Source organism: Rhincodon typus, chromosome 17 (assembly GCF_021869965.1).
Source record: "Rhincodon typus isolate 14 chromosome 17, sRhiTyp1.1, whole genome shotgun sequence".
NCBI classification, from domain to species: domain Eukaryota; kingdom Metazoa; phylum Chordata; class Chondrichthyes; order Orectolobiformes; family Rhincodontidae; genus Rhincodon; species Rhincodon typus.
The window spans coordinates 17,492,528-17,509,073 of record NC_063348.1 but is presented as its reverse complement, the minus strand read 5'-3'; the positions used below and the strand labels follow the sequence as shown (position 1 = coordinate 17,509,073).

Here is a 16,546-nt window from a genome sequence, read left to right as displayed (position 1 = left end):
GCCAGCACCACCCCAATACTGTAAGGAGAGGCATCGCAATTCAGCACCAGATCTCGCTTGGGACCATAGTGTGCTGACATTTTAGACAATGATATCTAGTTCTTCACTTTCCTAAAGGCTACGACTTAGCTGCAAGACCATTTCCAAGGCTGACTCTTTTTCAATAGCAGATGTAAGGGTGCTAGGATGGAGGCCAGGCTACATGTGAACTTCCATAATAATTCACCAGTCCAAGGAAAGACCTAAACTCCAACAGAGATGTGGGAGCTGGGGCCTTCTATTGCCCTCAGTTTATCTTCCAATGTCTTGCCAACTGTGTAGCCCAAGTAGGTTACTTGGCTTGCCTACAACACACATTTTTCCCTTCTAAGGCGTATGTCTGCCTTGGAGAAACATATAAGGACTGTGTCCAAGTTCTCGAAGTGTTCTTTATTGTTCTTCCTTGTTATTAGCACATCATCCAGATAAATGGTGACCTGAGATAGACCTTGTGAAATGTTTTCCATCGTACGCTGAGGTTTGGCTTTATTTTTGGTGTTTTGCTGTGGGCTGGTGTAGGGTCCTTCTATTCGGAACATGTCCTGAGTGAGGTTATGCAGTTGCCTTCACTCAAGTGGTGTTCCCCAAGCTTAGTCGGCTTGGTGAGGGTGTTCACTTCCATTGGGATACCCTGGAACTCATAAGCTCCACTTGCTGCATTTTGTAACAAAGCCTGTTGTAGTTGCTCTTTAAAGTCCAGTTGGGCTTCAGCCAGTTGGTGCTTTTGCATAGTCACATCATTAATCTCACTCTCGTTGCCACTGAAATAACTCCACAAAGGCCAGTATCCCATTGCCAAGTCATCCTTTAGTTACACATGTAGAGTCCTTGATATTGATCCAGCTTCCTCAGAGCCAGCTCTCAGAGTGAACAGTGCCTCTGACACTTCTGGTTATATCTGTCAGCCAGGGCTCCCTGATTAGACCATGTTAACAGCTCCAGTCAGGGAAATCATATTTGATGAGATTCACCTGGCTGATCTCATTCCGATCATGACATCATGTGACCCATTTCATTCCTCCATTTTACATTAAATTTAAAACACAGACCCAAAACATAAATATGAAAATGAGGGGCAAGGGATGAAGCAAGTTCTGGAGTGCAAGTCTTTAGTACAATTGCTGGGATGTTGACTGGTCCTTTAGCCTTTGTAGTATCCAGTGCATCAATTTCTTTATCTCAGAGGGATGTCAGACTGAAGACCTGTATCTGTGATGCAGGGGACCTCTGGGCGAGGGCAAGGTGGATCATAAACCTGGTACTTCTGGCTGAACATTGTTATGAATGTTTCAGCCTTGTCTTTTACGCTGATGTTCTGGGCTCTGTCAGCATTGAAGATGGGAATATTTGTGGAGCTTCCTCCTCCAGTGAGTGGTTTGATTGTCAACCAGCATTTACGTGGGCAAGCTTAGCTCTCTCTATCACTTTATGCTTATGCTATCTGGCACACAGCTTCACCAGGTTGATACATAATTTTTAGATAAGCCTGGTGCTGTTCCTAACATGTCCTCCTGCACTCTCCATTGAACTAGGGTTAAATCCCTGACTTCATGGTAATGATTGAGTGGGAAATATGCTGGTCCATCCATGAGGTTGCAGATTGCGTTGCTGTACGATTCTGTAGTTGTTAATGGCCTCTGTGCCTCATCGATGCCCAGCTTTGAGTTACTACATCTGTTCAAAGCTTGTCTCATGTCACACGGTGATAATATCATACAACACAATGTAGCATGTTCTCAGTGTAAAGGCGGGACTTGGTGTCCACAAGGTCTGTGAGTGGTCACTCTTACTGATGCTATCATGGACAAATGCACAGGTGGAGTGCAGATTAGTGAGGATGAGGTCAATTATGTTCTTCCATCTTATTGGTTCCTTCACCACGGCACAACCTTCTTAGCAGCTTTATCTTTTAGGACCTCGCCAGCTTGGTCAGTGGTGTTGCCACCCATGGTACATTCTGCGACCTTGCCACCCTCAGTGTTTCCTCCAATTATCGTTCAACAGGGAGGAGCACAGTCATCAGACGAGGAAGGGCAGTGTATTATAATAGGTAGACGGTTCCCTTCCCTATGATACTGCTACCTGATGCCATGAGACTTCATGGTGTCCAGATCCAATGTTGAGGACTTGCAGGTCAACACCCCCCTGACGGTATACCACTGTACTGCCGCCTTTGCTGGGCCTGTCCTGCCATTGGGACAGGATATATCCAGGGATGGTGATGAAGATGTCTGGGACATTGTCTGAAAAGTATGATTCTGCGAATTTGAATTATACCAGGCTGTTGCTTGACTACTCTGTAAGACAGCTCTCCCAGTTCTGGCATTCACATCCAGATATTAGCAGAGTTGACAGGGCAGTTTTCGTCTTTGCTGTTTTTGGTGCCTCAATCAATGCAGGTGGTCCGTCAGGTTTCATTTCTTGGTTGAAACTTCCTAACAATTGTTAGAACTGAGTCTGAAATCACATATAGACCAAACCAGATAAAGATAGCCTATTTCTTTCCCGCGGAATCATACTTTACAGACAATGTCCCAGACATCTTCATCATCGTCCCTGGATGTATCCTGTCCTACTAGCAGGACAGGATTAGTGAACCAGATGGGTTTTCTGACAATCAACAGTGGTCTCATGGTCATCATTAGACTCTTAACTCCAGATATTGAATTCAAATTCCTCCATCTGCCACGGTGGGATTTGAACCAGGATCTCCAGAACATTACCTGAGTGTTTGGATTAATAAACTGGCGATTAGCTTAATGAAGCCATCTCCTTCCCCTAACCTCCTGAACCTAATGTATTTAGTTGAAATCCATGGAAAAGGGTCAGATGCTGGTTGTCCAACTGTTCACCATCCCCCCCCCCCCCCCAAATTTATCTGTACATTAGTTTGAATGGGAAATTATCATTATGGCAGAAAATAAAAATCTATTTTGCACCCAGTTTCTCCCCATGGACTGGTTATGTTAAATAGACTATCTGTTTTTGTAACTAACTCATATCTCCAATGAGTGATGCACATTGAACAACTTTATTATGTGTTTCTGTAGACTGGTGCTTATTGTTGGTTTATCACCACTACTGTCACGCTTGGGCTATGGTTTCAATTGGAGCTGGGCGGCTGTGTGCATCTGGAGTGGCACAAAAGGAGCTTTCACTTTGAGTTTGGCTCTGATGGCTTATCAGTTGGAAGGACTTGATGAAGTGAACGTCAGAAACAAGGTAAGGCATGCAGAAATCAAAAATACATGGTTTCTGACAGATTCAATATTATTCATATGACAAAAGGCTGTTCTGAAGTTCAGTATCTGTTTTAATGGCATTGGGCTGCAGTTTAGGAGTTCAGCAAAGTTTGTTTTAACTGGCACTCTCAATAAACTGGCAAAAGTGGATGGATGATCCATCTTGGCCTCTTCCAGTGGCCCCCAGCATTACAGATACCAGTTTTCAGCCATTTCGATTCACTCCCAATGTAATCAAGAAACCATTCAAGACACTGGATACTGCAAATGCTACGGGCCCTGACAACATTCTGGCAATAGTAGTGAAGACTTGTGCGCCGGAACTTGCTGCTCCCCTAGCCAAGCTACAACACCAGTTACAACACTGGTATCTACCCAACAATGTGGAAAATTGCCCAAATATGTCCTGTACATAAAAAAAAAGGACAAATCCAACCCGGCCAGTTATCGCCCCATCATTCTACTCTCGATCAACAGTAAAGGGATGGAAGGTGTCATCAATAGTGCTATCAAGCAGCACCTGCTCAGCAATAACCTACTCAGTGATGCCCAGTTTGGGTTCTGCCAGGGCCACTCAGCTCCTGACCTCATTACAGCCTTGGTCCAAACATGGACAAAAGAGCTGAATTCCAGAGGTAAGGTGAGAGTGACAACCCTTGACATCAAGGTTGCATTCGATTGAGTGTGGCATCAAGGAACCTTAGCAAAACTGGAATCAATGGGTATCAGGGGGCAGACTCTCTGTTGGTTGAAGTTATATATGGCACATAGGAAGATGATTGTGGTTGTTGGAGATCAGTCATCTCAGCTCCAGGATATCTCTGCAGGGATTCCTCAGGGTAGTGTCCTAGGCCAGCCATCTTCAGCTGCTTCATCAATGATCTTCCCTCCATGATAAGGTCAGAAGTGGGGATGGTCGGTGATGATTGCACAATGTTCAGCACCATTCGCGACTCTTCAGATACTGAAGCAGTCCATGTTCAAATGCAACAAGGTCTGGACAATATCCAGGCTTGGGCTGACAAGTGACAAGTCATATTTGCACCACACAAATGCCAAGCAATGACCATCATGAATAAGATACAATTTAACCACTACCCCTTGGCATTCAATGGTGTTACCATCACTAAATCCTCCACTATCAACATCCTAGAGGTTATCATTGACCAGAAACTCACCTGGACTCACCACATTAACACAATGGCTACAAGAGCAGGTCAGAAGCTAGGAATACTGCGGTGAGTAACTCGCCTCCTGACTCCTCAAAGCCTGTCTGCCATCTACAAATCTACAAGGCACACGTCAGGAATGTGATGCAATACTCCCCAGTTGCCTGGATGAGTGCAGCCCCAACAACATTCAAGAAGCCTGACATCATCCAGGACAAAGCAGCCCTCTTGATTGGTACTATATCAACATGCATCCATTCCCTCCACCACCAACGAACAGTAGCAGCAGTGTGTGCTATCTGCAAGATGCACTGCAGAAATTCACCAAAGATCCTCAGACAACATCTTTCAAATCCATGAACACTTTCATCTGGAAGGACAAGGGCAGCAGATATATAGGAACACCACCTGCAAATTCCCCTCCAAGCCTCTTACCATCCAGGCTTGGAAATACATTGCTGTTCCTTCACTGTCGCTGGATCAAAATCCTGGAATTCCCTCCCTGATGGCATTTGTGGGGCTTGACCCGCAGTAAGTGGACTGCAGTGGTTCAAGAGGCAGCTCACCATCACCTTCTCAAGGGCAACTAGGGATGGGCAATAAATGCTGTCAGCCAGCAACGCCCACAAATGAATTCAAAAAAACCTCAAATACCAGAAGTTTAATGTATAATGCAATCTCTGTGGTCTGAATAGTTAGTTGAGGGTGCGAGTGAGAAGGCTGTCTGCCAGTAAGTTTTCTTTATGCAAATTTGCATTATTATTTAAATGATTTTTTGCTGAAAATAAAATAAAAGTGAAGTATATCCCAGCATTATGTTTTGTTACTTCGTGTGTTTTTACATTGATTATGCGGAACTCTTGATGGACTGGAATTTTTGATCAATCAACACACTGCTGATCCCATAGGTACTGGTTAATGAAATGTTTGCTGTGCCAACGAACTTGTGTTGGTCCAGTGATAGAATATGGAGCAGTTATAAACCCTAGGTAGGTCTTCTGATACAAAGGATGGTGCCTGTGCCTCTGAATAATTTGATCACTGTGCTTCACATGAGCAGTTGGCAACTTAATATTCCTGGATACAAAGTCTTCAGGTAAGACAGGGAAGGAGGTAAAGAGGAGGAGGTGTCATAGTATTAAATATGGAATCAATAACAGCAGTAAGGAGGGATGATCTGTTAGAAGACTCTTCAAATTAAGCCATATAGGTAGAACTGTGAGATTACAAAGATTGTGATCAAATCGGTCAATGGGCCAATGAAATGTCAGATAGAGTTCAGTGCGAATAATGCAAGGTATTGCATTTTGATACAACAACAAGGGCAGGGCGTATACAATTAATGGTAGGATCTTGGGTAGTGTTGTAGAACAGAGGGTCCTTGGTGTTCAGCTGCATAATTCTTCGAACATATAGACAGGGTGGTTAAAAAGATGTTTGGCATACTTGCCTTCATTGCTCAGTCCTTTGAGTATCGGAATTGGGAAATCATTTTGAGGTTGCATAGGGCGTTGAACAGTACAGCACAGGAACAGGCCCTTTGGCCCAACAAGCTTGCACCGACATATTTTCCTCTTCCATACTAAAACTGTCCTCACTTAAAGAATCTGTATCCCTCTAGTCCCTTCCTATTGATGTATTCGTCCATGTGCTTCTTAAAGCTTCTTAAAGCTCCACCACCACCTCTGGCAGTGCCTTCCAGGCACTCACCACCCTTTGTGTGAAAAACTGGCCTTGCACATTTGTTATAAACCACCCCCCCGCCCCCCATGAAAATTGAACCTGTGTCCCCTAGTAATTTACCCCTCCAGCCTGGGAAAAAGCCTCATACTTTGCACTCTATCCATGCCATTCACAATCTTATAAACTTCTGTCAGGTCACCCCTCAACCTCTTGCTCTCCACTGAAAACAAGCCCTGTCTATACAACCTTTCTTCACAGCTAAAATTCTCCATACCAGGCAACAACCTGGTAAACCTTTTCTGTACCCTGTCCAAAGCATCCACATTCTTCTGGTAGTGTGGTGATGAGAACAGTATACAGTATTCCAAGTGTGGCCTAACTAAAGTTCTATAAAGCTGCAGCATAACTTGCCTACCCTTATACTCAATGCTCCTTTCAATGAGGGTAAGCACGCCATAAGTCTTTTTTACAACCTTATCTACCTGCACTGCCACCTTCAGTGATCTTACATACCCAGATCCCTCTGCATATCAATACTTCTAAGGGTTCTGCCATTCACTGTATAATTTCTACCTGTACTTGACCGTCAAAAATGCATCACCTCTCATTTTCCCAGATTAAACTCCTTCTGTCATTTTTCCTTCTGTCATGCCTTCAACTGATCTGTATCCTGCTGCATTCTCTGACAATTCTCCTCACTGTCCATCACTTCACCAATCTTTGTATCATCCGCAAACTTACTAATTAGACCAGCCATGTTTTCTTCCAAATCGTTTATGTAGACCACAAACAACTGAGGTCCCAGCACCGATCCCTGTGGAACACCACTAAACACAACTCTCTATTCCCCGATTTACCTGCCTTTTTAGACCCTGATTGACAGAAAACATGGATCAACTTCTGAACTTAACAAGAATAACAATTTATTTTTATAGACCCTAGCTATGGGTTAACAATTATAAACCGTCCGCATGTAACTTATTAGATGAACTCAATCCTGTAATAAATTCCTCCCTACCATATACACATGGACATGAAAAAAAAGGGTGTTATAGATGCAGGGAAAATTGGGAAAGCAGCTCACATGATCTGTTTAGATGCTTATTTTGCCAATCAAAACACTGCTTCTCGATCTTCCTCCTCTGGATGCTTCCACCAGTTTGCAGATTTAAAAAAGTCTTTCACCAATTAAAATTCATATTTTACAGCAGCTGCTGGAAGGAAAATAAGCTGGTTTTCTTCAGGCTAAAGTCAGTTTTGCCGCAGAGCACAGATACAACTTCTGGGCTGGTGGACATCTGATGACTACTTGCTAACCTCTTCACAGCCCCAAGATGTTAAACTACCTGTGAACCAGTGACATGTTTATTGGTTTACAGAACGCCTTCATCATCAGTAACTGCTCACGAGTCCATAGAGCAATCAGCTACTTGTTGCCAGCCAAAGATCCATTTGTACGCAACTCATCAGCTCCAGCTTGTCCGTAAATTACACTTCCAACCCGTGCTGGAACCAGCAACTGTTTAAATATTTTTAGTAAGTGTCAGGTTACTTGCTTTCAAAAGCATAGGAGCATAGAAACATAGAAAACAGGTGCTTCAACCTGAAATGTTGACTTTCCTGCTCCCCTGATGCGGTCTGACCTGCTGTGTTTTTCCAGCCTCATACTTGTAGACTCTGGCTTCCAGCATCTGCAGTCCTTTTTGTCTCTAGGCCAGCATGCCATTAGCTTTCCTCACTGCCTGCTACACCTGCATGCCAACCTTCAACGACAGTTCCACTATGACACCCAGGTCTCACTGCCTAAACTGACACCATTCAGATAATAATTTTCCTTCCTGTTTTTACAACCAAAGTGGATAACCTCATATTTATCCACATTATATTGTATTTGCCCACTCAGCCAGTTTGTCCAAGTCACCCAGCAGCTTCTTAACATTCTCCTTGCAGCACACACTGCCTCCCAGCTTATTGTCAGCTGCATGTTTGGAGATATTGCATTCAATTCTTTCGTCCAAATCATTAATATATATTGTGAACAGCTTGGGTCCCAGCATTAAACCCTGCGGCACCTCACTTGTCACTGCCTGCCGCTCTGAAAAGGATCCATTTATTCCAACTCTCTGCCTCCTGTCTGTTAACCAGTTCTCTATCCATGTCAATACATTACCTTCAATACCGTGAGCTTTAATTTTCCTTACTAATGTCTTGTGTGGAGCCTTGTCAAAAGCCTTTTGAAAGTCCAGATATACAACATCTGCTGATTCACCCTTGTCCACTCCACTAGTCACATCCTCAAAAATTTCCAGAAGATTTGTCAAGCATGATCTACTAATCTACTAGAAATCCTTAGTTTTAAAACAGTTATTTTCCCATTTCAGTCCACAATTAAAAGTGCAGAAAGGTTCTAGCCTTGATGATAGTGACGTCACAAGTTTCTTGCCAGTCAGTGCAAGTTGACAATGTGTAGGGGGAAGTATAGCTTCCCCATATAGCTAGTACGGTTCAGGATGACCAAGACTGGGAACTCTATATTCAAAGATATTCAATGTGCCTGAAAATAGGCAAAATGTAAAAGGAGATGAGCTAGCTTTGTTAATAGAGGAAAGTATCAGTGATATGGTGAGCAGTGTGATAGTTGCAATAGATTGTGATGTGGAATTAGTTTGGTAGGAAATAAGGAATAACAAAGGGACAAAGTCACTGGTGGAAGCCTTTTTTGTATCAGAATCACACAGTTGATATGGTGCAGACTCAAGCTGAATGGTTTTCTTCTGCTCTGTCTTTTGGTCTTATCTGAAGCATCTTCTGCAGAAGTACAGCAGCAGCCTTCTTCTGATGTAGTCACAAGGGAAGCACATTGTGGGAGCTCCAAGGAAGTGAAATTAAAACATTACAAAGGGTTGACGCTCAGTGTTTCTGTTAGCTATTCTGTAGCAATGTCTGTTTGTAGTGTATCATTTTGTGTTAATGCTTCAAAACATAATGTACGAGGGTCTGGAGGAACAAATCAGATTGTAGCTGTAGGGTTGGTAATAAGGCATATGGGACTATTAGTAAATTGGGGATGGATGGGATGTTTTAAGTGATGTGCTCTGTGACGAGCGGCTCTTTGAAAGCTTTATGAGCTTGGGATCATGGTGGTTAATCCTTTTCCTGCTCTTCCTCCATGATCTTATGCTTGGTCGGTTTACACTAAGTTTATTTAAGGGCTGTTCCCTCAGAATGACAAAGTTAACAAATATTGAATTTAACAATATTGAATTTGATTAACATAATTTAAATTTTCACAGATACTGCTGCATGTATCAGGGACAGTGGTACTTTCACTTCTAATCAATGGTACCACAATGGGATGGATCGTCAATACTCTGGGTAATCAAACATCTGTTGGCATTAATACTGTATAATAAGTATAACTTGTTAATCTACATAGCATACATAGCAAGGCAGCTTTGACGTACGAACCAGGAATAACCCAGTCCTGTTCTGTTCTGTTTTTGATGCTGTTACAATTTAAATAATTTTGATTAGTTTTAACATACTTTGTTTCTTTGTAGGTTTATTTTTCTTTTAAATTTTCACTTTGTGTAATGATTACAAAAGCTAAATGGAAGAATTGCTGAGTTTGTTATGCTGGAAAGCTAGATTCTAAACCAAGTGGCCCTGGGTCCCACTGTAGGGACATAAGCTCAGTGTTCATGCTGACATTTAATTGGAGGTAGCCTGGAGGAGTAGTTAAGAGATTGTGAGCGAGTAAAATTGTAGCAGAGGGCATTCATTACTGGGAAGTGAGGGTTCTTATACTTTGTGCCTAAGAAAGATAGAGCAGAATATGTTTTACATGGAGTTTAGTGGGAAAGGAGTGATTTAGAGATCCAAAGAGTATAGAAGCAGTAAAATTCTCTCATCTAATCTTTCAATCTTCAGGTATTAATATTCCTGTCATTTTGCTGAGGTATCTATTCAAAAAAAAATTCGTTCTAACAACTGCATGGGTGTCAGTCTTGACTCAATGTTAACATTTTGACCTCTGAATCAAAAAGCTCTGCGTTCAGGGTCCACTTCAGGGACGTGAGCTCAATGATCAGGATGATGTTTTATTGCAGGTAGACTGGAGGAAGAATTGAGAGATTATATGAGTGAACGAAAGTGTAGCAGAGGAATTTCATTGTTGGGGAAGTGTGAGTTCTTACACTTTGTACCTAAAGGTTAGATTGGTGAATAAAACTGTGGGAAAGGAAGTTGATTGTTAGGAAGATAAATTGAAGTATATTGGAGGGGTAAAGGAGGGGTTTAGAGAGCCATATGCAGACTCACTTAAAAACTAATAGATAAGTTCCTTAAAAAAAAGGAGTTAAAATACCTGTACACAGGTGCATCAAAAGAGAGCCTATAAGATCTTAAGATATAGGAGCAGAATTAGGCTCTCTGGCCCATTGAGTCTGCCAGTTGATCATTGCTAATATGTTTCTCAAACCCATTCTCCTTCCTCCTCCTCAACCCTTGGTCCCTTTACTAATCAAGAAGGAATCCATCTCTGTCTTAAATGCACTCAATGGCTTGGCCTTCACAGTCTTCTATGTCAGTGAGTTCCATAGATTCACGACCCTCTGGCTGAAAAACATTCCTCCTCATCTCATTTCTAAATTCAACTTTCCACTCTGTAGTTGTGCCCTCGGGTGATGGTCTCTCCTACTGATAGAAACATCTTCTCCATGTCCACTCTTTCTAGGGCTTTCAGTATTCGTTAATTTCATTGAGATTTCCCCTCATCCTTCTAAATTCCATCGAGTACAGACCCAGAGTCCTCAACTGCACCACATATGACAAGCCTTTTATCCCTGGGATTATATTTGTAAACCTCCTCTGGAACCCCTCCAATGCCAACACATCCTTCCTTAGATATGTGGCCAAAAGCTGTTCACATTTTTCCAAATGCGACCTGACCAGAAGCCTTATACAGCCTCAGCAGTACATCTCTGCTCTTGTACTCTACCCCTCTTGAAATTAATGATAACATTGCATTTGCCTTCCTAACCGACAACTGAACCTGCATATTAACCTAAACTAGGACTCTCAAGTCCACTTTTGCTTCAGATTTCTGAAGTCTTTCCAGTTTAGAAGATAGTCTATGTGTCTATTGTTCCTGCCAAAATGCATAACCCACATTGTATTCCATCTGCTACTAGAGTCTTAGCATGGAAATGGACCCATCAGTCCAACACGTCCATGTCGGCCAGATATCCTAAATTAATCTAGTCCCATTTGCCAGTATTGGACCCATTTCCCTCTCAACCTTCCTATTCATATACCCATTCAAATGCCTATTAAATGTTGTTATTGTACCAGCCTCCAACACCTCCTCTGGCAGCCCATTCCATACATGCACCACTCTCTGCGTGAAAACGTTGCCCCTTAGGTCGCTTTTAAATTTTTTCCCTCTCCTTAAACCTATCCGTCCAGTTTTGGACTCCCTATCCTGGGAAAAAAGACCTTGGCTGTTCACCCTATCCATACCCCTAATGATTTTATAATCTATAAGATCACCCCTCAGCCTCTGATGCTCCAGGGAAACTAGCCCTAGCCCATTCAGCCTCTCCCTATAGCTCAAACCCTCCAACCCTGCCAGCATCGTTATAAATCTTTTCTGAACCCTTTCAAGTTTCACAACACCCTTCTTGAGGCATGGAGTCACTCTCCTAGCCTGTCCAGGTCCTTCAGGTTGGCACAGTGGCTCAGTGTTGCCTTACAGTCCTAGGGGCCCAGGTTCGATTTCAGCTTTGGATAACTGTGCATCTCCTCCCTGTGTCTGCATGAGTATCCTTTGGGTACTGTAGTTTTCTTCCACAGTCCAAAATTTGTGCAGGCTAGGTGGATTGGTCATGCTAAATTGCCCCATAGTATCCAGGTTTGTGCAGGCTAGGTGGGTTAGCTATGGTAAATGCAGGGTTACAGTGATAGGCTGGGGTGCTGTTTGGAAGGTCAGTGCAGACTCAGTGGGTCAAATGCCTTTTCTTGCACTGTAGGAATTCTATAATTCTGAAGCCTCCCCGCTTCCTCAACATTATCTATTACTCCACCTATTCTGTGTCATTTGCAAACTTAGCAACAATGATCTCAGTTCCTTTGTCCAGTTTGTTAATGTATACCGTGAATAGTTGGGTCCCAACACTGACCAATGTGGAGCTCCACTAGTCACTGGCCGCATTCCTGAAAAAGATCCCTTTATCTTCACTCTCTGTCTTCAGCCAATCCTCTATCCATGCTGCTAACTCCATAGACTCTTATCTTATTTAGTAGCCTCCTGTGTGGCAGCTCATCAAAGGGCTTCTGAAAATCCAAAGGGAAGTTGGTGGTGAGTTGCCTTTTTGAACCACTGCAGTCTACATGCTGTAGGTTGATCTCCATTACCCTCAGGAAGGGAATTCCAGGATTTTGACCCAACAACAGTGAAGGAACGGTGATATCTTTCCATATCAGGATAGTGAGTGACTTGGAGGGAAGCTGGAAGATGCTATTGTTCACATGTATCTGCTGCCCTTGTCCTTCTAGATAGAAGTGGTTGTAGGTCTGGAAGATGCTAGCAAAGGATCTTTGGTGAATTTCTGCAGTGCTATCTATAAAGTCAGGTTAACCAATCTATAATTTCCTCTCTTCTGTCTCCCTCTCTTCTTAAACACGAGTGTTACATTAGCTATTTTCTAGTCTTCTGGGATCTTTTCTGACTCCAGTGATTCCTGAAAGATTACCACCAATCTTCGCTAGAACTGATTACTTTCACAATCTCCTCAACTATATCCTTTAGAACTGTGGGATGTAGTTCATCTTGTCCAGGTGGTTTATCCACTTCAGTCCTTTCAGCTTCTCCAACACCACCTCTTTGGTGGTGGCCACTACACTCATTTCTGCCCCCTGCCTCTCTTGAAGTTCTGGTATGCGATTGGTGTCTTCCACTGTGAAGATTGTTGCAAAGTACTTATTAACTTCCTCTGCTATTTCCCCATAACGGCTTCTCCAGTCTACTTTTCTAGTTGTCCAATTTCCATCCTTGCCTCTCTCTTTTATGTGTCTAAAAAGAGTCTCTGGCAACCTTCTTTTATGTTACCAGCTAGCTTACACTCTTATCTCATTGTCTCTCCCATTATTGCTTTTCTGGTTGTCCTCTGCTGGGTTTTAGAACCTTCCTAATCCTCTGGCTTCCCACTAATCTTCCACATTTTATACTTTAACTTCTGCTTTTATGCTGTCCCTGACTTTCCTTGACAACTGTGGTTTTAATATCCTCCCCTTAGTTTGTTTCTTCTTCCTTGGGATGAATTTCTGCTGTGCCTCCAGAATTACTCCCCAGAAACTTTTGCCATTGCTGCTCCAACATCTTCCCAGCCAGGCTCCCCTTCCAATCAACTGAGGCCAGCTCCTCCCTCATGTCTTTGTAGCTGTCTTTACTTAATTGTAATACTCCTCAATCTGATTCCAGCCTCTCCCTCTCAAACTGCAGGGTGAATTCTGCCATATTATAGACTCTTACCCCTCCCAGGGATTCCTTCACCTTAACTTCCTTAATCAAGTCTGCCTCATTATACATCACAAAATCCAGAATTTACGATTCCCTAGTGGATTCTACCACAAGCTGCTCCAAAAACCCGTATCAAAGACATTCCACAAGTTCCTTTTGTTGTGATCTGCTACCATCTTGATTTTCCTAGGCCATCTGCATATGGAAGTCCCCCATGATTATTTTAATTATGCCTTTCTTGCCTTTTCTATCTCATGATTTATTTTCTGCCCCTCATTCTGACTACTGCTAGGAGGTCTGTACATAATTCCCATCAGGGTCTTTTTTTAACCTTTGTGGTTCCTCAGCTAACAAGACAACACAACCCTCCTCCCACCTTTTCAGCTTTTCCATAATTTTCCATGCAACTGAATCCAGTGTTTGGTTTAAAGCCCTGTCCGCAGCCCTTGTTATGCAATTTGCCAGGACTCTGGTCCCAGCTGTACCATCAGAACAGCTCCCTCTTCGCTAGAACTGATGCCAGTGTCCCATGAATTCTCCAGCATCTGCAGTTCCTACTATCCCATAAATTCAAACCCATTTGTCCCACACTAGTCTTTGAGCCACGCGTTCACCTCTTTAATCTTGTTGGTCCTGTGCCAGTTAACTTGTGGCTCAGGTAGTACTGAGAGATTATTATGTTTTTGGTTCTGCTTCTTAATTTAGCCCCCTAGCTGCTCATATTCCCTCAGAAGAACCTCTTTCTTCTTTCTACCTGTATCTTTTGTACCAACTTGGAACTCCCCCTTCTTCTCTGTACACAGCTTACTATAGAGTCATAGAGTCCTGCAGCATGGAAACAGACCTTTCAGCCCAACCCATCCATGCCAGCCAGGTTTCCTAAATTGAACTAGTCCTATTTGCCTGCATTTGGCCCATATCCCTCTAAACCTTTTTTATCCATGTACGTGTCTAAATGTTTTTTAAATGTTGTAATTGTACTCGGCTCTACCGCTCCTTTGGCAGAGTTTCGTATAAGAACCACCCTCTGTGTGAAAAAGTTGCCCCTAAAATCCCTTTTAAATCTTTCCCATCTCACTTTGAACCTGTGCCCTCTAGTTTTGGACTCGTTCCTCCTGATTTTATAAATGTCTATAAGGTCACCCCTCAACCTCCTACGCTGCAGGGAAAATGGTCCCAGCCTATCTGGTCTCTCCTTATAACTCAAGTCTTCCAGTCTTGGTAACATCCTCGTAAATCTTTTTTGTATCCTTTTCTGCTTAATGACATCTTTCCTATAACAGAGTGATCAGAACTGTATGCAGTATGCCAAATGTGGTCTTACCAATGTCTTGTATAGCCGTAACATGACATCCCAACTCTTGTACTCGCTGACTGATGAAGGCAAGAATGCCAGATGACCTCTTCACTATTCTGTCTACCTGTGATGCCACTTTCCAGGAACGATATACCGTGCATTAAAGATGGCTGCAGAGTGAGACACTCCAGCCGGAGCTCCTCTGTTCTGCCCGTTCTTTTCCTTTTTTTTCTCTTTTTTCACACTTTCAGCTTTTATTTACCGGAGGCAAATGGTGGAGACTGAAGGGGGCTGCAGGAGTCCAGGCGAAATCCAGAGGCGAGGTCCAGGCCAGGCTACTGTGGGAGTGACAAGTCCAGTTGAGTCCTGGAGGTGAAGCCCAGGCCAGGCTGGTGTGGGAGGCATCGAGTCCAGGCAAGTCCCAGAAACAAGGCTCAGGCCAGGCCGTCATGAGAGGCAGCGAGTCCCAGGCCAGGCCAGTGTAGGGGTGACTAGTCCAGGTGAGTCCTAGAGGTGAGTGGAGTAGAAGCCAGCGCAGGGGTGGCGGCAAGTCCCCTGAGGACTGCAAGCGAGGCACCCAGAATTGATGCCCAGCATCTCTGATACACTTGGTGCGACGGTCTGTAAGTTGGCATGGACTGGGTTAAAAGACTAGAGTGTGAGTACTTTTTAAAAGAAAGCTTCTTCATCCTTTATTATGCTGAACTTTTATTTATGATTCTCTCAAGTCTGTAACAAATACTTAAGTATCTTGTATCTAGGTACCCTGTACCTAAGATGACACTGAGAGGTGACATTACAAACTTTTCACTGCACTCATTTGAATGCATGTGACAGTAAAGGCTATTCATTCATTCATTCATACATTTTCTCTCTCTCTCTCTCTCTCTCACTCTCACTCACTCACTCACTCACAAATACATTCATTCATTCATTCACCTACTTTATATCTACCAATCTACAGCATCAGAAAGTTACTGAATTCAGCAATATTTTTCAAGCAATTAGAGGATTTATGATTACACCCACATTGCCATGGAGTCAGTTCCATTTGCACAGGCTCATTTTCTTTTTCTGTAACTGAAGTACCTGTAGCTTGAGTCTAATTCCTTGTAATGAATAGTAATTCTTTCTAAGTACAGAAACCTGGTCCATGATTTCTGTCAACCTGGGTATCAAAGACAGGCAGATTGGAGAATTCTGTGGTTGTTTTGAAATTTGTTACTTTTGTTGTGTGTCTGGGATTAGCAGGACTTGATTTCCACCATACTGTCTCAGTGAGGCGTGACAACCACACTTTAGGAAGAATGTCCAGGTGTTTGAAGTGGTGCAAATGAGCTTAACAATGTAGCAAGGTTCAGCGGTATTTGTTATCTGTACAGATTGAAGAAGCTAGCTCTTTGCAGCAGTGAACATTTCAGAGAAACTGAAGAGTTATTCGGAATGATATTCAATTTTGATAAAGCAAGTCTGGAATAAAAGTATTTCTTCTGGTAAATGGGTTGCTTTGAATTTTTGGGTTGAGAAATTTCTTCACATGAGAGTGTAATCCTAGAGAAACAAGGAGAGAAAAACAGAAAATAAGAGCAGGAATAGA

The 16,546-nt window shown here is 42.9% G+C and overlaps 1 protein-coding gene across 1 annotated transcript in view; it reads left to right on the top strand.

Annotated features, from left to right (window-relative positions):
* The window catches only part of LOC109916184 (sodium/hydrogen exchanger 10-like), a 317,378-nt gene that overhangs the window by 73,495 nt on the left and 227,337 nt on the right, over nt 1-16,546 (top strand). Inside the window, exons 9-10 of the mRNA XM_048607303.1 lie at nt 3,090-3,261; nt 9,427-9,508. Coding sequence (XP_048463260.1) covers nt 3,090-3,261; nt 9,427-9,508 — 254 coding nt within the window. The remainder of the gene's footprint in view (nt 1-3,089; nt 3,262-9,426; nt 9,509-16,546) is intronic.